The sequence below is a fragment of the Passer montanus genome, unplaced genomic scaffold (genome assembly GCF_014805655.1).
Source record: "Passer montanus isolate IOZ18808 unplaced genomic scaffold, ASM1480565v1 scaffold19, whole genome shotgun sequence".
NCBI lineage: Eukaryota > Metazoa > Chordata > Aves > Passeriformes > Passeridae > Passer > Passer montanus.
Window position 1 is genome coordinate 958,843 of NW_024366480.1, and position 25,736 is coordinate 984,578.

Here is a 25,736-nt window from a genome sequence, read left to right on the forward strand (position 1 = left end):
TTGTCTTCAAAATCATTGTAAGAAATCTTAGCCAGCCATCTCAGGACCAAGACAGTAAATACCTCAGTTGCAATCAAACCTAACATTCAGCTCTGAAATTTATGTCAAAGGCAAAACCAAGCCTCAGAATTATGAAAACTTTTCTGAAAGTCAGTCTGCCTAAATTTCCTTGAGACATTCAGCAACAATGGCTCTACATGCCAAACTCAAAGCAGAACAGGATAAAAGGACATTCAGCAACGATGGCTCTTCTTGATATCAAACTGAATTGGAACTGAATCTCAGTCAGAGAAAGACTGACCACACTTTTAAGAGGATCAAAACTGAGTCTTTACATCCACAAGCTCAGTTATATGCCAAACTCAAAGCAGAACAGGATAAAACCAGAATTTTAAAGCTCCCTGCAGCTGCTCTGACACACCAAATTCTTTCAGTGACTTTTGGCTATCAAAAGGAACAAAAATGCTACCTACAGTGCCTAATTTGAAAGGTACTTTGCAAGAACTGAGGGATGTAATGGAGCCAAGATTTACCAGTTATTAGTACGCCAGGAGAAAAAGTGTTTTCTTATTACTTACAGCCTCTCACATTAGTTTGATGATTAATATCATAATAATAGCTGGAAAGGAATGTTTTTATACAACATGTCCCTAATAGGTAGAGCAAGTTGATACCAAAACCATCAGGAAGAGCATAATTAAAACACAATTTTGACTTTATATTAATAGTAGACCAATACACTAATTAAAACCAACATTGACTAAACTTTCTATTTACACTAGTTCAGACAGCACAGGAGGCAAAGAACTGTGTTTCAGAAGCATATGCCAATGTTAAAGCTTCTGTCATCCAGGTGCCATTTCTAACAGAACACATGTGTGCTGAACAGTTGGCAAAAGAATGAAAAAGATTACTGCAGATATATGGGCACACAGAATCTGGAATGACAGAAAATTAAGTCCATATAGAAGGTGACAGACTGCTTGTAAGAAGATATTCTCTTCCTACAATTTCTTCCATCTTCATGCATGCGCACACATGCACAAGGAAGATTAAAAGGGAGAGAAAGGATAAGGGTGTTTTGATATATTATAAACACAAATGAAAGACAGACTTTTTACTTGGTATTTCTGCTTTCTTTTCAGAAAGGAACAGGAAACTAGTTTGGTTATTAGGAAGCTCTTATTCGTAAATTAGGTCAAGGCAGACACTCCTGTGAAGTCAGCATCAATACCCATGGTAATAGTAGCACCTGTCTTTTGACATTGAAGTTGTCTGCCTGAGAAAAACATAATGTAAACAATAAACTACTGTTGCTCCTGGCTTTGGTGTTAGACAAATACACTTGGCCAGGCATAAGTGTTCTTATTTTAGAGACCTGGAATGTGACTGACGTATTGCAAAATTTTCTTATGAATTTGGACTGCAAGAAATGGCATAGTTGACTGTCGTACAGTGAAGGGACCATGTGTTCCTATGTAGTCTTATTGAAGCTGAAGAATCTTGATGATAGATTCATTGCATCTGCTAGTTTTCATCTGGGTCCAGATCAAGGTCAACTTCATTGGAAACATTAAGATAAAAAAAAGCATAGAAAGCCAACAAAAATACCAGTATAGCTGCAAGGACAAGGGCAACTTCCTGTAGAAATAAAAGAAAACAAAAACCTGTTAGAAATAATACCACATTTTCAGATTAATCAGGAATAAATATTATTTCCCTTCTACAATGCACATCAAAATCACATCAGACACAGTATAATTGCATAAGGCATTAATACTTCAATGATTTCTCTATTGTGGTTACCATTCCAAATGTTGTAGAATCCATTCACTTAATGAATATTTTGGTGAGTCTGATATATATCAGAAAGAGAATATTTTAGCTTGAAAATCTTTAGTCTTACCTAGAAATAGGAGCTTTATATCTTTTTATTATCCAATTCCTTCTTTTTTAAAGGAAAAGACAGAATTCACAAACCACAGTTTTGAACACAAATTTAAGTTATGAATTTACACTGTGAATTTTGATGTTTTCTAGCAATATGTTACTGCTTTTTGCCAACAAATTTGTAATTTTTTAATGAAGCAAACACAGTATGGTGGAAGTCAATGAAAATTGCTACCTCTACCTTCCAACCTCCTGGCATACAGTACAACATAGAACTACAAACTCCCTCAGAATTGGATGAAACTTTTCTTTCTTCAGCTCTGCAATAAGGCAAAAAGCACAACAATTTGCACTTGCCTCTCTTGCCATTAAATATTGCAACTTGCTGCATCTTCCTTAATTAACAAAAAAGAGACTTCCAAAGTATACATGATTTATAGCAGCTTTCAGAAGCAGAAAAATGTTTTTATACTACACATTATACTCATCATGTGACTGCCTATCATCTTAAGGCTGGACTCTGTAAAATGCAATTATAGTAAAATCATCCTCTTAATAGTTCTTTCATTTTCTGTTTTATTTTCCTTTTTAGTTCATTCATTTCCTTTTTATTTCTCATTTTTAAGTTTCTATTTTTCTGTAAGGCACAGCACACTTCCTATAGTGTTGATTCTCATTTTGCTAGACAACGAAAGATGCAAGATAAATTTGAGAAAAATCCTTATGCCCCTTCAGCTTACAGAAAGGATGACTTTATAGTTAACAATATCTACTGCTTGACTCCCGATCATCATGATGAACTTTTAAAATCGTACACTCAAGATGCTCCAAAGGTTAGTCTGTACCTCCAAACCCCACTCTCCCTCCAAGGAAAGAAGCAAAACTTCCCCTCCAATTCTCAGCTTCATGTTAAGCTATAAAACAATTACATCAGAACAATCCCAATGTGCATTTAAAATGAGAGAAGAAAAAAGTTCAGTGATTTTATAACAACTGATCTGAATTGGTACAGAAGATGTCACATCAAACCTTCTCTGTCAGTGGGACTGAAAAGAGATGCCTACACTGAACCAAGACAACAAGACACCCTTTACTGTCCAAGGAGAGAATCTGTCCATCTTGTGTCCTCTAAGAGAGGCCAGGTGAATTCTTCCCAAAAATTACCATTTCTCCCCTTAGACTAGATGGCAGTGCAGATGGTACCTCTTGTGTGCACTGTGGGATTAATCCTACCCAGCATCTCTAGGTTGGTGGTGGCTTTGCGACCAGCATTGTGTTCACTGACATGAAGGAGTTAAAACCGTGCATTTCATTTTTAAAAGTCTAGCCCATAATCTGGCATTCTTCTATAGAGCAGCATTTAATTTGCATTTACATGAATGCATTATATAGTTTATCAGAATGTTGGATCAATAATTCAACATATGCCATCTAATAAATTTTGAAATACTACTGCCTAGTTGGCATATGTTCTATAGGAGCATATTCTTTATTCTATAGAAACCTTTGCTTTCTATTTTATATGGATGATTGAGATGTACTTTAAATTTGTTTTACCACATTAAAATTGCTCTTGCAAATTTGCTGAGGCTGTTGGCTACAGATTTCAACTACATTTTCCTCTTAGAATTGTACCATCCTCTGAACTTCATCCTCCTGATTTCATGATTAGATTTAAAAAAAAAGTACATCTAATTCACTCATATATTAAAGGAAAGTGATTTTTGCTTTGTTGCAGTTGCAACACGTCAGTATCTCACAAAAGGGCATGGCAGCATCAGACAGGTTTCATTTATTTCCTTGTATCCACAGCTGTGCTCCCAGACCCATCTGGCCACACAGCTACTAATCTTAAGAGGATGTAATAAACAAGTGACATACAACTGCAGGCTCCATCTGCTCAGGAGAGTGGACAACAAAACCGCACAATGCAGGCACCGTTCACACTTGACACAGAGAGCAAATTCATTCCAGTATTAAAAAGTTTTCCCCTTGTTTGGATGCCACACTTCCCACGCTTTCTGCTTTACAATAGGTTTACCTTTCCCCTCCCTTCTCCCCAGTCTCCCTTACGAAATGCTCTGAGTAGCAGCAGCAAACTTTTCAGGAACCTTTGCATTAAAGATTTGTTTCAAAGGAAGTGAAATTGGGAAAATCTTGAGTTTTATTCTCGGGCTGCCCAGTAACTGATTGACAGAAGCAGTTCTTTAATTCCTCTGCCTAAGTTTCACAATGAGTAACACTGTGATAACAATACTATTTTTCTTGCACAGCCATTAGGAACTGTGTGGGTGGATCAGTATTTATTAGGCCTGGGAATGAAAAGTCATACTAAAACTCCAGGTTCGAGAATTACGCAAGAGCCTTAGTTTGGAGTTACTGAGAAAGGCAGAGTAACAAAAATATAAAATAAATGGCCTTACAAAGGACATCTGGCTCTCAGCTAGGGATATGCAGTCTCTTAAGAATTGCATCCAGTTTATGGACTTTTATAAACATAAATTTTGCAAGGTAAATAGCAAATGAGATGCTGCACCACTGTACTGTATTTGCAACAACAGATATATATTGTCATTTTAATTTGTTTTATACTTTTCAGGCTTTGCTATTTGTATTTTAAGTCATGCATAGAAATGAAATGTTAAAATACTCCCTGCTTGGCATATATAGCTCCCTTTCTCTTGCACTTTATGGATCATCCCCATCATCCTCTGCAAAATCCATTTACTCAAAGGATTTTACCATGAATAATTAAAGAATAGAGAAAAAGTTCTATAGAAATAAACTTAAAATGATCAGAGGGCTTTTTCTCCTTTTTTTCTTTTATATCATGGTACAGAACACTAGGAAATAACATTTCTACTCTCAAATCCCAAAGTAAAGTCATAGAAGACTTTAAAAAGGAACAGATTTTTCTATTTTATTCTCTTACAAGTAGAACAGCATATGTAGAACCCTACTGATTTCAGTTTGGTTAAGTTTTCCAGAAACTTTTCATAAAAGAAAGGCATACCATTACAGCATGATGTAGATTTAATTCTCTTATCATTTTTTGTCAGTTTTATGTCTGTCATGCCAAAATACTTGGATTATATCCTCAAATTCACCCTGATGGACTAAGTGGCAGAGCTGGGATCTAAACAAGATTAATCAGGAGAGGAGGTGAGGAAAAAATATCAGCTATGATAACACAAATCTGGATACTGTGTATGGCAGCTTCATATCCTACACATATAGAGAAATATCATACTTCCAGGAAATGTCAGGGGGGTTTTACATGTTTTTAAATTGCCCTTCAAATAGAATCACACCTTTTTTTCCTGAAACCTGCTTAAAAGTAAGTGAAATAGTAGCACAAATTGCTCTCTTTGAATTGCTAAATTCTCCCTAGCTCCTTCTGAAAAGAGATGAAAAGAAAATCATGCTGACCAAGGATACCTGTAAAAATAAATATATAGGAACTGACAATCTTTTTATCTCATATAGTTTTTAGTTTTTAACTTTAGGTGGATATTCATTGCAATCATGTTTTAGAGTTTCAACAAAATTGTATTTATAAATGAATGTTTACTTCCTTAATGCAGGACATTCTACAGCTAATAGAAGGCAACAAAAGTAATTTATGAACTTTTATCCACACTTATTAGGTTCCAAATTTTTACTGTGAAAATGTCAGATGGAAGCAAGTCCATTGTTGTCTCAAATAATGAGAACAAGGTACTACTAGAGAGTCATTGAAAACACCTGGCTATATGCCTACAAAACAACAGGATTCATTTAAAAACAGCTAGATGCAAAGTAATATATACAGGTATCAAAGATGCATACGGTACTTATAAAGTGGAGTATTCTGCCTTGAAAAACTGTGACTCTAAGAAGGGCTTTGGATTTCATGGGTAACTACTCCCTCAGTGTGATTTCTGGATGTACAAAGGTGGAGGGATTTCCAGCAGGGAGATGACCAGTATTTATTTTATCATGGAGAAGAATGAGAGGTAGTTTGGTTACAGCATATAATTATATACACCTGTATTTAAGTAAAGCATTTCACAGTGTGGGGTCCTTTTATCATGTTTACAAGAAACTTTCGAGGCCCAGCTGCAGTTAGATAAGTTCAGCCTTTAACTGTGATACCAATTTTTAGGAGCAAGAACAATTGAACATTCTTCAGGAAAATATGGACTTTCATAGCTGTGAGTCCTTTATAATCCGATCTCTCTCAAAAAAGCACGTTTTTATTTAGCAATTGGAAAGAATACTTCAACTTTGGCTTGTGTGAAAAGAAGGATGTGGCTACCAGGAGTCAGCAAACTCAGCTCTCCTAGCTGCTCCTCTCCTTCAGGGCCCTAGGAAAACTCAGATTACTTCCATGGTCAGTGCTACATTCTGAATCCCACAAGTTATTATAAGTAATAGCACCCTATGTTTAACTTCTCAGACTTTTTTATATAGCATCACAAACTTTCTGATGTTGACATTTTCCTCCAATTGTATTGATTTAATTTCTAGGATTTGAGGTTTTTCTGTTGTTGATTATTCTTTGAAGTGCCACAGACTGGTCCTAAATAGAGACATAAGAAGGTTTGAGAAAGATGGTCTACTGCTCCAAGCTGGTCCAGTCAATTCTCCTAAAATTTTGCTTGGTGCATCTTCTTCACATCTCAAACCACCATGATTACAACACTTGTGTGTTCAGGTCAGGCAAGGATCTGATTTTGTTCTTCTCTTTGTATGTGTTGTTTCCCCTCCCTTTCATTTCAACGTCAGGGATCAAAGCCTGACTACAGGGATAACTGGGAGTATACTTTATCCATTGCTGGCACATTAAGCTGCTCTGCATTTTGTGAGACACATAAGTTTGTTTGAAGACCCAGTATTTTGGCCATTAGAAAGTGCTTGGACTTTGCAGAAAGTATTTGGATGAAATTTTATGATCTGTAACATATAGAAGTACAGATCAAATGATCTAATAGTCTCTTGTGGCCTTAATTTCTACAAAGCTATGAAAGTGTATCTTGAAAAATGTAGTTCACTAACTTAGCAGATTATGAACAGCATGAAATTGGAGAATATCCTTTGCTAAAATACACCAGGAATGTGTTGTTATCTATTCCTATCTAACTTGTTCCAGATGAGAGAAATGCTCCATAGTGAGGTATCTAACTACACAACAGATTAAGCAGATATGCAAAAGAATGACAGACAGTAAGTTCTCACTTTGTTTAGGAAACATTTTTTCCTTAGCTGAATCGATGTACTGTGTTGCTAATAATTCTCTTTGGAGTGATATTCTGCAGTCAGTAATGTCTTTGCAAGTACTTTGCAAATACTACTGTTAAGATTTGTGCCTACCTTTCAAGAAGAGAGAAACCTTCATCACTTGTCCCATGGACTACTGATTTGTTCTTACAGCCTGTGAAAAAAAATCTCTCCCCAAGAGCTCCCATAACTTTTGGTCTCTGCATACCAAATTCCAGCTATCTGGGGGCCAAGCTTCCACACTTCTCAAACCATTTTCTGCTTGTCACCCTCCTGCTGGCATGTTTTCCTCGCCCAATGAGAGCAGAGCTAGCACCAGTGGTGGAAAGGCCTTCCTGCTCTACTTGGTAAGGATGAACAGCTGGGCTTCCAGCAGCACAAGCCCCATACAGGAGGCCAACAAAATGACCCAGAGAAAGTTCAGAGGCTCCCTTTTTGGTACTGCTACAAAGGATTTTTTTCTTATCCAAACACCAGGAGACATATAGCACATTGCTTTCTCTTGGAGCTGTTTCTCGAGACTGGGTCCTGCTTTTCCAAGAGACACAATGTATTTTGGCACTGTCTACATTAGTGTCACATATACAAACAGAGCCAGTACAATAGCCCTGCTACAATATTTAATCTTTAAACATGTTTAAAGAGCAAATATGACACACCAAGTACTAGCATGGTCACCCTGCTTGAACTAACTTTGGATAGTTATTAGTGCTCAGCTGCTTCTCTGACATTATCAACACAGATAAAAATTCCTCATTGGGGAAATTAAAAACTACTAAATGCCAGCGACTGAAAGAAACTTTGTTACTTTAAACCTTGCATTAAAATGACAAGGCAATCAAAGTTTGACAAGACAAGCTAATTAGTATGCCAGCGATGAAATGTGAAGAATCTCCAGGGGATTGGTTCTCAAAAGTTTTATGTCATTTATAGGGCCTTTTCTTAAGCTAATGTTGTCAGCTCTCATGGCGAAATACACAACAGTTGAATTTCATTATCCTCGTAAAAATTAAGGACTAAAATCCCTTCACTATTTTCTTGTCCTCTTTTTTTTCTGCTCTAAATACTACACTAAGTCTTAGTTTACAGCCAGGCACATAATTTCTTCAGGACACTAATGCAAAACAACCCTAGAGTTATCAATGACATAAAAAAGCCTATTGTTCTAAGTGGCTGTATGGTGCTTATTGTGTTAGCTTATTGTGTGTATGTATTTCACAGAACTATAAACATATTCCCCTTTCCCAGAGAGTTTATACTTTTACATTTATCCTTCCTCTACAATATTTTTATTAGCTTCAACTTAGCTTTTTAAAATAAAAGATTAATTTATTTTGAAATGCTGCATACTGCATCATGTACTGAATAGATACATATATAAACAAAGTACATTTGAAATACACATATGTGTCTGGTTTCTTCTCAAAGACTTACAAGAACTTTGGACATTTCTATTTAAAGTGCCTATTTATTACACTGCATTGCAGTTATATAATTTTCTTTTTCTCTCAACACAGATTTAAGTTAATCAATTGTTACAACACACAATTAGGGCCTACATAATAAAAAAAGACTAAAATCCCAGCCTCTGGAAGGTGAATTATGTTGCTTATTACCACTACTGCTCCCAGGGAAAAGGTGGAGCTCTCAAGAGACAGTGGGGAGTAGAAATGGGTTTCTGCTTGCGGTGGCAGGTGAATTCCCTACTGACTTACCTCACCTCTCCAGGTGCCCTTAAACAGCAGATATGAGACCCTGGAATCTGAGGACCAGGGAGATGAGAATGTGAATGAAGATCCATCCAGGTTAGAGGGGTTGCCTATGGCAGGACAACCTACCCTGCACATCAAAACCTCCTCAATTAAGGAAAAAATAAGGGTAATATTGGTACATTGGTGAAGTCCCTTTTGAGAGGAATGGAGGGCCCAATATGCCAACTGGACCCAGACTATAGGGAGGTGTGTGAGCCTTGGGGAAATCACCAACAAACTTCCCAGCTTGGCATGGCCCACTGACTATTGCCCACTGGTTTTCCAGGTGGACACATACAAAGTCCCAACAAGACCAAGGATGATCAAGCGGGACCTCAGGGCATTGAGACAACTGGTCAAAGCATCTGAAGAACAAATTGTATTCTCTTCTGTCCTACCAGTGCTGTCACAACAAACACAAATTGTCAAGAATTATTTCAAAAATTATCCAGAACACAACAGGGGAGGATTTAGGATAGCTGTGGAGGATGGATGTAAAAAGATGGCACTTGGCAGCTGGAGGATCTTAATGCCGGACTGAGCAAAACAGGCCGTGCTCGAGAGAGGGATACAGGTTTACAGGTTATGGGGCTTCACAACTAAGCAGCCTCTCCAGGGGTAAGGAAGGAGATTTTCCTACAGGCACTCCAGGAGCATCTACTGCCCATGGTAAAGTTCTGCTGCTGGAGGGATTGAGCAGGGTGAAGAGCTGTCACTGTGAGGCAGGAAGAGGTTCACCTTTACCTCAAGACATTAAATACACTTTGCTTCCATGCTGAGCACTGTGGGTTCTGCAGAAGTGCAGAGTTTACTCCACAGAAATTGCCCATGTTCTGGCAGAAGTATTGTAACCTTTACTAAGCCTGAGGTTGTTGGCATTAAGCAGGCTCAGTGAAAAGGATGCATTTAAAAGCCCTGCCTTCCTTCCCCTACAAGCAAATCCCCGATGAGAAAGGTGCCCAACTTGCCTTCCTTTTTGCTTCAGCTCTGTCAGCTTTTCTCAGCAATATGGAAGCAAAATAAATTACTGTGATCTATTTGGGGATCATCCATATTTTTTTTAAGGTCCAGAAGCACAAAAACATATTACAGCCAGAAGAAGATATTCTAAAGATTTTTTTTTAAAGGCAAAAGCAGAATTGTAAACCTGAGACATCACACAGTACAACTAGCACAACCCCAGAAACACCCATTCAGGACCTGGAGAGGACATGCGCACCTTGATGGCGTAAGTCCTTTATTCAATAATACTCAATTCTTCACTACATATATGATGACACATATGCTTTCCTATTCACCCTCATTTTTAGGAAAGAATTACTTAAGAAAACAAGGAAATGAAACCGGTTTTGAAGGACTAAATCTCATACTCTTCTCACTTGTGAAAGACATGCAAAAACATGTTCATTTTAAAAGAATTAGGCTGTACACTAAGCCTCCAAGTAGAACATCACTTTTAAAAGGTCACGCCATTGGGAGAAAAATGAAAACTAAAAGGAAAATTTAATAAGAGAAGAAGGAAAAGGAACTCAAAAGGTTAATAATTTATCCTTTAAACAAAAAAGGCAATCTACTTTTTCTCATTAAAACCTGACACACAGCACTAACTGAGGAGATTATGTTGTGAAAACATACTGCATCACACGGTAATGCTTGATCGAGATCAGCAATCAGGAGCAAAAAGAAAGCACTGTTTCGTGATTATAATAGCAAATTCTGGAAGACAACCAAATACATCATCTGGCAGCCTAACAGCTGTTACAGCTTGGTAGTAATACCTTGGCATTTGCTATAAGCTATAACTTGAAAAAATTGATTTCTCATCTGCCAGAAACAAGAAAATGTTCTCCTTTTAACATTTCTGAAGTTTCTTTTACTAGAATACCCAGATAATGGATCTAGTTTTTTATTTTCCTCAGGTTTTATTCTTGCTGTTAAGTTAATAGTGTATCAGTTAGATTAAAAAAAATAAATTTGAGGAAAAAATACTGGAGGCAACATAAATAATGTGTGCTCAGATCCTGTTTTGATGACACACCAGGTAGTAGATAACGAAGAATATTTCCAATTGTCCTCCTTGCTCATATTCACAGCTGTGATCTAAAATAATTGTTACAGTTCATACCTGCCTGAAAAGGGAACATTTTCAAAATAAAATTTAGTACCTTTCCATATGCTTTCCTTTGCTGTTAGTTAAGCCTTCTTTTTGCAAGTCACAAGCAGTACACAAGGATGCATACTGAGACAATAATGCTGAGAATTAACAATACTTAACAAACCCAGTCTTTAAATTACTACTGATATAGGATGAGAAGAGGAACATGAGAAATGTTTATTGTAATTTGTCTAACAATATGAAATAGTTAAAGAATTTGTTCTGTGTGTAGACAGGCTTCCTAAAACCATCAATTTTCTAAGCACACAGTACTTTCAACCTTAAAATAAGCATGCATCATAACAAGAACATAGGACTACCTAAAATCTTTCAGCACTTCAAATATTCAAGTCATTTTAGGGTTAAGTAAAAGCAGTTAATCATAAATATTTTAGATTGTAGCATTCTACTTAGATTTAGAAGTGTCATAAACAATATCTCTCAGAAATCAATATTCACACAGTACATCTATGGGGAAAAGAAACAAACACAAAGGTGGTTTGAGCTATCAAAGAAGTCTCTACCTTTACACCTAGTGCAGTTTTCTTGGCCTCTGCTTTTAATCTTGTAGCTCTTAACATGGGCCTGGTTTTCTTATAATCTTGTTTCCCTAGAGTAAAAAAGCATATTCAATGAAAACAACGTAAAAATAATACAAAGAACGTGAGCATTTGTTTCAGTTGAAAAGTCAGATTCAACATATTAAAAACATCCCACAGTCCAGCATTTTAAACAACAGCTACTCTGTCACACAGGGATTCAATCTGTGGAACAACCATGCTTAACACAGACAGTGACAGAAACAAGATCTGACAAATCAGTGTAGAACCTGTTACTCCAGAGTGACATCAAAATACAGCTATGGATAGATATCCACTAGTACAATGTTTAATAAATTGGTCCATAGGAATCAGTCAGCAAATAAGTAGATCAAAGGTAGATTATGTTTGTCCCTCTCATTGAAATCAAAACGAAAATTTCCATTAGAATTTTTCTTGCCTAGTCATCTCTAATGCGCATATAAATGTGCAAGACAAGACATTCTGTTGAATGTAAAGGTTTGTAATTCTGAACTGGAACATTATTTGCAGGCATCAGAACTCAGAGATATGGAGACAGTCTAAGTAAATGCTAATAAAATCATTGCTTAACACCATGTGCTTGTAGAAAGACGTTACACAAAATCTTCTAGATTAACTTTCTACAAGTTACAGGAACTATCTCTTGCAGGTACAAAGAGTGCAGCCCAGGGCTTGATTACACTGAGTCCATATGAACTGAGTTCAGAAGAAGACATGTAAGCTTTCAGAAATGGTAAAAATGACATAAATCATTTATCTCAACTTACTAACGAAGCATAAAACACCTGATATATCTCAGGGATATTTCTGCTGTCTGAAAGGCCTGTTAGTGTTGTATTATGAACTACTAACCACAGCTTCTTTCAGTTAACAGAAGTAAAGGTACAGATAGTCACAAAAGGAGAAGAAAACAAAGAATCTGTGAAGAAACTGCACGGAGGGATACAGCCTCAGTACAACTGCTTTGGCTTTTTAAAAAAGTCCTTTTTTATTTTTTCCTTCCTAATGTGTATATATATATATTTTTCTTTATGCCTAATTCCAAAGCTAAACTATAATGCTTAAAGCAGAATGTTTGGCCTTTCTCAAATCACTAAGTTTACCTATTTGTATATTAGCTTTCATTGCTGTTACAGTCAAATAGTTTAACTTTTCCTCTAAAACTTTGTCCAGTGGTTTTGTATACAAAACCCCATTTATCCAAGCAGATGTGATTTAACATTCATAATCAATAATGCAAAATTCTAATTTTATGGCTACCTTGAAAACTGGGATATTACTGTGTAGTGATGAAATTCTGAAATGTGAATATCTCTTTCCAGTAATACACTGGATTAATGGAAACCCACTTCTGACTTTGTCTGCTCCTTGTATCACCCTGCTCATACTCAATACAGATATTGTCTGTGTAGCGTAACGTGAATGCTCAACTTGCATTACAAATTTGCTTTCATTATATAATCTCTCCTCAATCCTATGGATTATATATTGGGAAGGTCTCCATACTATTCTTTGGTCAGATATTATTCACGGAAGACTTGAAATAACTTAAAAATACTCAATAACAAATAGAAAAATAACTGAAACCATATGTATTACGAATAAAAAAAAAGGCAGCATATATCCAAGGAAACTCAGAAGGCAGAATGAAGAAAGGATGACAGAAAGATGATTTATGTCAGAGGCTCCAATATATTCATCCAGTCAATACATCTTATTAGCAGGACAGGACCACTGCAGCATTATTTTTCAGAAGTCAGTAATATCTGATAATAGAATGCATCAGGAGTACAGTAATTTTTTAGAACAGCTGGAGAAAGACTTGCAGAAACCACAAAAATGGCTAAGTCATGAGATGACATCAGCCAGAATGTGTTTCTTCTCCCTGAAGTCTCACATGCATACTTTTGCCATGAAATAGTTAAAAGATCTTTCTGAACTTCCATTACAAATGGCAGAAGTTCGTTACTCATAAAAATACACTCCAGGCTGAAATTTGGCGTAGACACACCCCAGCCTTGAATTTTTTTGTTTGTTTGTTGGGAGCCAACTTTCATAAGTGATGCAGCTGTTCTTACTTACTTGTGAACAAACTATAGAAATGTATCAATCTGAAATGTTTTAAGCATGAAAAATATCTTCATTTAGAACTCTATAACTGACAAGCACTACGTTCAATCTCAGTTCTCATAATTCAGGTTTGCTGCTCTTCCATCAGAGGTAAATGAAACCAGACAGTCATAAATTTCCCTTCCATAACCTAACAGCATTAGATAATGAAAACTAGAAAGCCTGGTAAGGTCCACTACGAATGGGACACAAGTCAGCCAGTAAAAGCCACCTCCCTTTCCTCCCATTGCCCATTCTCCCTCCTCTTCTCCACAGCTCAGATGTGAAGGTGACATGAGCAGGGGCAAATATTGCATAGAAGACCCAGACTGTGAAATACATGTATGGGCAGAACCGTGTTTATTCATCCAAATGAGAAAGCTTACTGGTGCTCTTTCCCTGCCACCCTGCTACTCTTTATTCCAGTATCATGGCTACAGCTAAGACTGGATTCTACTTATCTAGAGCATACTTCCAGATTTCTATTAAGGCTGATATGAACAACTAACCCTCCTATAACAACCAGGCTATTTCAGCGATGACTCTAGAACTGGTAGTTCTCCAAATCCATGCACCTGCCATTAATTTACCACTCTCCTTGCTAAATGTAATAGCCAAAAGGAAAACAATACGGTAGGGAAACAGTCTGAGTCCACCAAGTGCAAAAGTTTAAAAAGGGCATCTGCGGACTTCTTTGTAATGAAAACCAGATTCAGCAATTGTACTAAAAGACGCTTAAAACATGTGAACTTTCTGAGGCCTTGGGAAAGACATCTGCACTACAGGACTACAAAGAACAATGAAATGCAAAAATCCTGTCACGTGAATACTGATCATTACCACCTGGAAAACAAGCAGAAAAAAGTAATACTCCCTTACAGCCTCCCTTCTTTTGGGCTTGCAAATTCAACCAGTCGGGATAAGTATATTCACACTCTCAATGTCTTCTAGTTTTATCTTACTTATCCTGCAAGCTGTCTGGTACATTTATCTGTCAGAGTCATCCATTTAAGCTATTTCTTCTTCTCAGGAACTGATCATCAAAGCCACTTGAGACAGACTCATCAGACAAAGCCCCACTTGTCTGCTTTATCCAATGCCTATCTGAGACACCAAGTTTTCCTGATGGAATATATGAAGGCAAGAAGAAGCCAAAAAGATACCACTAGAAGATTTCCAGACCAAATCTTACTTTTTCTATTAAACACAATCCTTATCTCTTTGACTAGTCATTATTGTTATCAATTTGTCATCTCAAACTCTAAACTCTAGTGCCAGCTTCCCTAAACTTATTTTACAACTACTGCTATTTATTTATTTATTTTTAAACAAATGCACTACTTCTTTCCTTTTTCAGTCCCATCACTTATTTCCATTCTATTTTTAAGGCCAAAGACTTAAAGTACTCCATGATAAGGCAATTATTTTTACTGACTACAGGTCTCTGCTTGTCCTACTTCCTGACAGTGCCTCCAAAGATCATCCACCTTCCCATCCAGTGCTTGAAGTAGCCTTTGCCTGTCAGAAAATCTACAGAGATTGCCTGGCACCTCATCTCTTCCTTCCATCCTTCTTTTCCACTCCTTTGGTGGCAAAGTGACCTCAGTAGCACCTGAACTAAGCTGAGCCATGTTTACAGAACCTGTTTGGAAAACGTTCCTGGGATAGAAATGAAGGCCATTTTACTAGCTATAGGATTAGAACAGGGTGAAGATAAGGGAGCTTTTTAGCTACTAAAACAGCTACTGTTTGTGAAAAATGACAAAGCATGCCTCCTCCTTCAGAGTGGATATTAGAGATTCATACAATATGCAAAGTGAGTTTGTTTCTCTTCATGTAACTAGAAATAAAAATCTATGAATTGTACAAGATTTTTTTTATTTAACTCTGCTTACAAGGGAAACTGAGATCTCATACATCTTCTCTTCAATAATTTTAATAACATATTAGAGATGACCTGATCTTGTATACTCAGTATTCTTTTTAATTAACCTCCAATGACATGATGATAAATGCCAAAAAACAAAGTAAAAGGCAAGTTCATTTAAGTTCTGGATTATTTTTTTTTCAGTTTGCAGAAATACTGTGACACCGCCAGGTAGTTTGCACAACTCTGTACCTCTGCATACATACCAAGCTCCTTTATATGTGCGACCGAGATGCATGATGTTGAGCACTGTATTACAGAAAGCTGTCTACATTTAGGATTGTATTTAGAGATGCTGCTGTTTAAGACAAAACCTGAAAAAAATCTACAGAATAACTTCACAAAAAAAAAAGTATTTCCAACCCTTCTAGATATTTACTCTTTCATTCTAACAATAGCTCATTACTGGAATTGAATAACAGACTAAAGACTGCCTCTCTGCTTTTCAATTCATCAGGCTTAAGCAGAAACAGGACTGCATCTTTGGCCTTTGTTGATGCTGCTGTCCAAGCTTATTATCATATGAATATCTAGTTATTGTTTTATAAATGTTCTCATTTCAGGAGCTCCCTGCTTTCTTTTCTCTCAGCAGACTTTACAATATCCACCTTCATTATCATCATGTGGCAGCATTGCTCTTCGCCTGCATTTGCTACTTTAAAAATTAATGCACTGCTATTTTCTGAATACTGTACTGCGTAAGCTGCTTATGAGTACATTATGCTATCAAGCAAGCACATGCAGAAAAGCTTCCTAAACTGTTATTCTTTCAATGAAAATACAGCTGGTTCTGCTTCAAAGGCACTTCTTTTCACCTGCAAATGGACTTGCTTCTACACTTATTCCTCAATTCATTGTCTTTTATTTGTGTCTGCAAATCTTTAATTGCCTTTAATTAGAAAGAAGTAAATTCAGTGCTTTAATCTTGCAAATACATTCAATCATAATTCTGTCTGGGATGAATACCAAGTTCTATTCACTGACTGATCTTTATAACAAAGGTATATAAATTTATTGTCCGTTTATATAGACCACATCAATTAAGCCACAATGGAAAACCAAATAGATAAGAGTCAAAATATTTGAAATGAGAAATGTGCAATCTAAATTTAATTACTCAGACAAATAATTTGAAGATGAGTTATTTACAGCACGCCAAAAAACCTGACAGATAGTTACATTTTTTAATCACGCTACAGATTTAAATTCCTTTCAATACTTTCAGTATAATTTGCAACAACCAACAAACTGCTGTCCTGAATCTTTCTGTGCTGGTATTATAGTCATACTAAAAACATTAGTAAGATGTTTTCCAAACATTAGCAATCCATTTCATATGTTGAAGTACTGCTTAAGGATCAATAAAACTACAACTAGAGGGTAAGCTTTAGTTACCAGTAGCAGTTTAACTAAAGTACCTTACTGTAACTGATATTGAAAACCATACTAAAATACATACATATCTAATTAGAAACTAGAGACAGATTGTGACAAGATTTACTGACAAACTGCAAGCGTGAAGTCACACACCTAGTTAAGCTGAAATCAATTGGTTTATCATGATTATTGATAGGAATTAATGAAGGTTTTAAGAACCCTCCACAAAACTCCACAGAATAAACAGAACAAGAAAATGGACTTCTGGTCTTCTCAAGGTTTCTACAGTCTGACTTCAAGCATCCCATCCTTTTACCTGCAGTAACAGGGGTAAGGGAGAATGAGATCTCATTAGCATGGACAAAGGTCCAGGATGGAGGAAGGTTCAGTCACACCATCCTCCACAACCTCCCTATACACAAGACACAGAAGATCACACCCATTACACCTGAGTCCAGTTTTAGGTGATTGCTAGTCTAGGTCTCTCCTTACCTCCCATAGAGAGACTTCTCTGAAGAGTGAGTGACAGCAGCCTAGCACAACCTAAAGAGCTCCCTGGTGCTGCCTGTTCCACTGTCAAGAACAACTAGAGATGTTCAGAATCCAAGTCAGGTGGGTTGGCTTCAACTCCAAGGTTAAGCAGAATAAATATGACCTAAGGAAATAGCTCTAAGGGATAAACAGAGAAGAAGAACCAGTTCCTACATGACTTTATCTTGATTCAAGACATTTACAGACACAGTCAAATTACCTCTGAAGTAATTATCTGGGTATTATTAGTACTATAGAGAGAAAATCACAGATCCATGAAGGGACTGTGAATTGCATTGAAAACCACAGCCTGAATTCCATCCCTGCCCAGCTACGATGCGCTGGTTCCCAAGCCAGTTAGCTATGCCTGTGCTACAGAGCCACTGCACTCTGCACCACAATTAGCACACTGCTTCTTCAGAACTGCTCCCATGTACCAGCTATGGCCCTGCTTTAAGCTACAGTCTCAGGGGATAGGTTAGAAGACATTCCTGGGAGTCATATGATCCATCCCTCTGCTCAGAACAGGACCAGTTTTTAAACTGTATTCACCCAGAAAGTCACCTCCAGTGAGTCTGGGAGCGAGACTAGCTGAGCTTATCCAGCTGAGTTTTTAGTATTTACAAAGGAAGAGATTCCACAACCTCCCTGAGAAACTCTTCCCAACATTTCATCATTCCTCTAGTAAAAATACTTTTCACCTACCTACCAAGAATATTCATATTCTAACTTGCCTTTTGTCCTACCATTGTGCACCCCTGAGAAAAGTTAGGCTTCACCTTGCCTGTAGCCTCCTATTAAGTATTTGTAGACAGCAATAACATCTCAGCTGAGCTTTCTCTTCTTAAAGCTGTAAAGACAGCTCTCTCAGCCTCTTCTTGTACTCCAGATGGACATCCTGACCCTTCACTGGACTCACTCTACTATGTCCATGTCCTTGTTTTCTTCTGCATGTGCATAGCCCTTGCCTTTTTCAACTACCAGGGAATCACTTCTACAGAACCAGCTAAATGGCTAACAGCGGAGAGAGAATTTAGTCATAAAATCACATTGCCTGAAGTACCTTAATGCCACCACTGCAATGGAACTAAAGAGCCCCAAAGGAATTCAGTAGGGTCTGCAAACAGCCAGTCAATGGACTAAAAGGTTCACATCAGTTTGCACTACCACCAATTCCCTAACTTCAGAGTAGTTTGTTTCTTAGTAGGAGTAAAGGCAAGCATTTATTTTCTTACATGCCCTGGAAGTAAGAAAAACCAAGTATGAGCTCAAAACTGAGCTCCATCATCTCATACATAGCAGTACAATTTTACTTTAAGTGCCTTTCTAAATGCCAAAAAGTTAGGTGTCTGGCATGGGGAAAGAAGTGTTTTCTAAAGTGCTTTGTAACACCCTTGAAAACCACTGAAGTACCTACACAGCTGCCTCCTAAAGTGCATGAACAAGTATTTAATTCTATGATCTTTGAGAGATTTTAATCCAGTCATTGTATTCTAATTGTATAATAACAGAATTTATTTCAATCTTCAGTCCAGTGAAACACTGTGAAACTCTGCTCTCAGAGAACACATCTTCAACATGCCTGCTTCATTCTGAAAACAACTATTTATTTAGAATGTTGAGGAACCTCAGAAAAACAAGATTCCATGGGAATTTCAAGCCTAACTTCAGTAAAAATCAGTTGGCAAACCACACAGCAGTAACAGTTTTATAATCTCTGAGAATTAGCAACATAGCCCTAGCTCACATCTATGGAAACAAGATCAAGATCTCAAGTACTTAATATTGTGGTTTGTGTTATGAGTGTCACACAGATACATTCAATGACCATTCTTTTCCTGAGAAGCAGAAGTGAGATTTTCTTCTTTTTAATTGCTGTGATTCCAAAGGGAGTTTTTGGAGTCTTAGGTTAACAGAAAGATTTTTATATGTCTTATACCTACACAAGAGTGTGTCTGTACTGAGAAAAGGCATGAAAACCCCCCACAGCCTCTCTATTTTATTCAGGTTTAATGGCAGCTCAAATCACTGACCATTTTTCAGTCTTGAGAGAAGGAACAGCTTGACACTAATAATACATTTGCAAAGGACACATCATCATTTAACACAACATTAAGTGCTCAGGGACAACTTTTTACCGTAGACACAATGTGCTCTGAGCTCAGGGTTGACATTCAATGCTACAAAGATAATCCAACCAGTCATTCATGAGGGGTAAATTAATTTTCAAGCAACTATATTTCAGCTTTAAGCCAACAAGAAGGACACATTAAAATGAATAACTTCATTTTATGCTGCATGCAAGATTTAAAAACCCCAAAATATAATGCATTCTTAAGTACATCAAAATATACCCATTTAATTATTGCTATCTTTCCCTGATTCCAAACCAGAAGCCTGGTAATATTTGTTAAATATAATATTCTGACTGGAAGCAGAAAATCCCTCAAATTTTCTATAAGTTGCCATGAAAAGCAGTGTTTCATTAAAAAAAAATTGTTTACATTTAAAATTCGTATTAGCCATATTTTGATTGTAAGAAGTAATTAAGAGCATATTTAAATTAGCACCTTTTCTGATACTTAAGGAATACTTTAAAAATCTATATAACTATTTAAGAAAATAAATTCAGGAAACCAATTATTAATAATGTACAGAAAAACAAATAAAAACAATAAATCAGCTAATTATTCAGGAAATTTGTTTTCAATACCCGTAGAATATACTCAATTAACTGTAAGACTATCATGAAAGATCTGAAGAACAGCACTAAAAATATCGATGGTTACTGCTACTATTTGACAGGCAGTCCTTTTTAATGCCCTTCAGGGCTAAACTATCTGTTGCAATCCTGTGCTTAAGTCCAACAGGTGCACACCTACAGCCATTAAACAGTACTGGCTCCATGTAAAAGGAGCCTCCACACACAGCATGGCAGCTCTTCAATTAACCATTCCAACAATCTTGTTAACATTTCCTACTCAAACAGACAACTATGAAAACATTAAATACCTTTCTTAAAAATAAATTAACACAATTAATTTGAAACAGATAACTGGGTGGGTATTTAGCTTATTTCTTCTCCACCTACATAATATATACATACATTACTTTGTACATGTTGTTTTGAGTACATTTGTACAACTTTGCTATGGAACAACTGCTTGCAGTTACACTTTCATATAAACAACCACATTTTAGTATAAATTCTGAAAATGAAAAAAGCAAACCAAAACTACTACTGCAGAGACTATTTACAAGAGCATATAGTAACAAGAGAGAATGGCCCCAAATTGAAAGAGAGTAGGCTTAGATTAGATATTAGAAAAAAAATTCTGTGTTGTGAGGGTGGTGAAGCTGGAAAAGGCTGCCCACAGAAGCTGTGGATACCCCATCCCTGCAAGTGTCTAAGGTCAGGTCAGATAGAGCACTGAGTAACCTCATCTGGTGAGATGTGTCACTGCCCATGGCAGGGGATGGAACAAGATGAGGCTCTTTCCAACACAAACTCTTCTATGATTCTCTGAAGTATTCACTATCAATGCAACTAAAAGCCACATTTTCATCAAACATTTGATGAGATTATTTTTGGGGACCAGAAACTATTGTACAATTTCTTTGATGATAAGAGGTGTGAAAAAGGTAGTGTAAGGCATGGTAGGAGAGACACACAGAATGCAATGAGTCTTTCTGCCTCTGTTTCAGGCTGCACCCAGCTGCAATTGGCTTACACTGATTCTATTAATGGTGGGCTGCAAACAGAGGAATGTGATATATCCCCCCAAAAGTGGAAACAGATCTTATTGGTATCTTTTATGTAAATACTTTCCTTACACATTCAAACATTCTGCCTGTGACTCTGCTCATTGTTATAAACCTTTTCTCCAAGATTATTGCATAAGCAATAAGTGTAATTTCTTACACTTACTCAGTTTGTAGGTTGAATATTTATGGCACAGTTAAGAAACTTGCCCTTCTTCTGTTGTATTTTATTCTATTTTTCCAGGCCATTTCCCTGATTTCTCAAATTTAGTTTGAATTTGCCTCTCATACTGGTATAATTCACAGACTAAATTCATCATCCCACTGCCAATTAAAATACTGGGTCCAGGCCACCCTGGATCTACTAGTAACTACTGAGAACAGCTCTCCTATCAGTTTGGTACCATCTTGCAGCAGCTTAATCATATATTGTTTACCAAAATACAATGTCAAGGTAAATGGCACCTCTTCCCCATCAATGCTAAGTTTGCTACTCTATCAGAGAAGAAAATTGAACTGAAAATAGCCAAAACACATTGGCTGTTGCTGATCTCCTTGTTGGACTGTGGATCCTTACAAGAAACTGTCCCTATCTCGAAGAGCTTACTGTGAAGGATGAGGAAGCTGCAATCAATAATTTATGAATATTATATGTTCCATCTGTCTGCTTGTTACTGTGATGTTTGCTTTATAATTAGCAGAGGTTAGCTCCAACAAATACTGGCTTGTGCTTAGGCAGGAAAGTAAGAAAATACTACTAATAGTTCTCTATTGAGAGCACTTAAAGACAACAAAGGAAAATATAGACACTGATAACCAAGTCACCCTATTCAGTTGCCCACAATTAAGCATATCCTTGTAACAGATGTTCCACAAAATATCTTCTCTGCTCTTCTTATCTCTGCAACTACAGAAATTTCTACCATTGTCTTATATTAATTACTGCCTTTTGACCTTGAACAGAACAGGAGCAACTAAAATCACTAAATCAATAAAGGAGAAGTCAGATACTCGCTGGGTTATGTTTTTAGGAAAAAATTCAACATACTTGTATATGATTCTAGCACCAGGATCAAAAGGATCCTGGTCAAAAGGATGTCACCTTCCTTCATTCCTCACTGAAGAAAATCTGTCCAGCAGCCTTGGTCCATCTGAACTGTCAAGAAATTCTTCCAGACCACATCTCTGGCATTAAGCAGGACAAACCAACCACTGCCTGAAGAATTTCTTCAATAACAGTAATTTTAAACTTCTTCCTAATTACTCTGGTGTACATCGTGCTACTGCCAGACAACACTACTAAATCATTCCCAAAAATGGTTGCTGAATAAGAATGATATCACCAAGTACTGCAGCAACACTATTAAACCTTTTAGATAAAGAGTCACTGGTGTTTCAGGAGAGGAGGCTGTCTCTCTGCTGTAGGTGACATCACACTACCTGACATGTCCAACCTTATTAGGTGACTGGTGCCAGTCCCTGGGGCATCACACAGGGACTGTGCCATGTGGGACTGTGGCACCACAGGAACCTGGAGTCATCCTTTCTCCCATGTCTAATGCTTCTCCATAAGCACCTTCCAAGGAGCCACAGGCATCTGCAACAACACCTCACCAACCTTTCTGTTGTGGGGCTTTGCTTAAAGGAGGGATGGTGACAACTAGTCCAGGAAGGGAATGACACAATCTGTCACCCACAGCCTCTTTTTCCTAATAGGAACAGAGAGGCCTTGGAGGTGGCACAGAAAACCTGAGCAACTCAGGGAACAGATGAGGCCATATGAAACATAATAGAGGACTTTCACTGCAAATATCACATCTGTTTCTATCAGCTTCAGTTTTCTGTTCTCACACACAATAGGATGGCACTATTTGAACAGTATTAAAGCATGTGTCTGATTTTATGAGAAACAAACAAAGCCTTGCAGTAAACAAAGATTAACGAAGTCACATGATGAACCAGGGACAGAGCACCAGAGACAGTACAGCTCAGGAGGAGCTAAGGCCACTTCTCTGTAACAATTGCTTTGTTGAGCAGAAATTTCTTTAAACATTAACCTGAGACTTTGCTGCCAAGTTTACATTAATTCACCACTGGTCACAACTTGCTAAAGAAAATCTTCCCAGGTCTGAACCAAACAAAGCCTGGACTGGAGCTAGAACTTGTGGGGGACAGACTAAATTTATGGCTTTAGCACAAGGGATGGGATTCATGTTGTTCATCTAGGAGCAGAAGACCTGCAAGAGCTGAGCGGGATAGGCTATGAATAATCACAACCATGCTTGGAAAGTGAAAGGAAGAAAAATCTGTGTAAGGAGACCTGCAAGAAGACAGACACTGTAAGAATGGCAAAACTGTGATCCTGAATACCTTAACTATCCAGTGGATAATGCTTTTATCAGAATTGAAAATAAATAGAATGCTCTCTGCCAAGATGCAGAGATTAATTTCTTACTAGTAAGTCATATCATTCTGGACCAGTTGTATATAACAAAGCCATCCCAAAATACAAGGTGTAATTTATTAATTCTGCCTCAGGAAAAGGTTTCCAAATTGACAGCATTTGCAGTTCTTACTTCAATGCAGCACATTGCAAAGGATGCCTTGTCAGACCTACATATCACTGTCACTCCAAGAGTCAATGCACTGACAGTAGTAGCAGAGGTGGATGTTACAGGATACTGTGAAAGTGATTATGCAAGACAGAAAAGCAGATTTTTGGAGTCTCACTCCAGCAATGCAGAAATCAGAAGCTTTTAATGGAATTAGCTAAGAAGGGAACATCTCTTGTACACATCACCATTATCCCTTGGGATCCCAAAATTACTTGTGAGGAATAATCTCTACAACTCACCCATGATTTTAGCATGCCTAAGAACTACATATCTTCAGTTCACCTGTAATTTAAACTTATTTCCTTCAACAGAAACACCACCTGACAGGTCTTAACTAAAAGTGAATGACAGCAATAGCAGCTTACTTAAAGTGTAAAGAAAATGCATATTTATGAGCATCCAGAATAATGGTTTATAGACCTGAGAACTAAAGGTGTAATAATGTCTTGAAGGCATATTAGGAGACAGAATTTTACCTTCAAGAACCAACCAGGCTTCTGTCAGTGATGAGGTGGGTGTTAAGATAATAGAATAGAGAAGCCTGGCTAGCTTTTAAGTTTAATTTTTCAGATCTTCAACTCCATCCTCTTCCCTTTCTGAAAGTTCACAGAAAAGGAACTACATGTGTGTGTATAGCAAAACAATGGCATCTTACTCCTAACTTTGGGACTGGACTTACTGCCTGACAGGTGAATGTCTGGAATCCTTCACAAATACTGCAATCTAAAATACACAGTGAAGAATAGCTAGGCTTTACTTCAAACCTTCTCTTTACTTGTCAAGTAACTTATATGTTTCATTTTTTCCCAATAACTGACATCAGAGTGATGGTAATGATTTTATCTGAGACCTTTTGATTTTATTTCACTATTTGCATCAGGATCACTGTTCTGCTGATATTTTAATGAATAAAATCAGTTGGTTTCAGTAATAGCCTTACTTTGAACATCACTATATTTATTATAAATTATTTAAATAGCAAAAGACATGTATTAGGGTAATTTAGTCAAAGAATCAATGGTTGCTCCCAGTACCTTTTTTTAGTATTCCCAGTACCTTTTTTTATCTTTATTCCAAAGGATGATCTTTTAAGTATGATGTCTCTTGAAGGAAACATACAAAAGATGGAAAGATGTTTAGGAAAAAATTCTACAGTCTGGAAAACTATTTGATGAGATCAGATAAAGCATGGAGCTGTCTTTTCTTCCTGAATCTTTCATAAAATTACTGTATGACCTTGGGAAATCTCTTTTCCTTGCAAGACTTTGGTACTCATAAAAAACTCTTGAGATCCTAATGTTGTAATAGAAGTAAAAAACACTCATGAATATTATCTATTGGAGATGATTCTCTGATGGCCTCTATTAATTTATTTTTAAAGATTTTAAAATTACATTTACAAATATAATGAGAAATAATTAAACAAGTACCTGAAAAAGTAACTGAATCTGCTACTGACCCTTAAATTCAATTTCTTATTCATTAAAAATGTGTGTTAAATATTTATAAATCCATGGACAAAGCAATTTCAGTTTCTGGAATTAAAAGCATACAAAATTAAAAAGAATTAAACAGAAAACTAACTTTTAGCTATGCTTTGTTCCTCACAAACTGTATGTGGACATTGCTCTGATCACAAAGGTCCTATGTGCAACCCCCTGCATTCCCTTGATGAAGTCCCTCAGTCTAGAGGCTCCTAATGTGCTCCAGCATGTGACACAAGACACAGAACATCAGCCATGCATCATTAGGTGGCCAGTGACCTGGTGTTAGTTCAGC

General features: G+C 37.0%; 1 protein-coding gene across 9 annotated transcripts in view; it reads right to left on the minus strand.

Moving 5' to 3' along the window:
* Positions 1 to 233: 233 nt before the first annotated feature.
* Positions 234 to 25,736, minus strand: part of TRIQK (triple QxxK/R motif containing) — a 58,524-nt gene continuing 33,021 nt past the window's right edge. For all 9 annotated transcript variants that reach the window (XM_039706324.1, XM_039706323.1, XM_039706327.1 and 6 more), the window contains 2 exons: positions 11,580 to 11,665; positions 234 to 1,641 (listed from right to left, as the gene is read on the minus strand). In XM_039706324.1, coding sequence (XP_039562258.1) covers positions 1,528 to 1,641; positions 11,580 to 11,665 — 200 coding nt within the window. In that variant the 3' untranslated portion in view covers positions 234 to 1,527. The remainder of the gene's footprint in view (positions 1,642 to 11,579; positions 11,666 to 25,736) is intronic.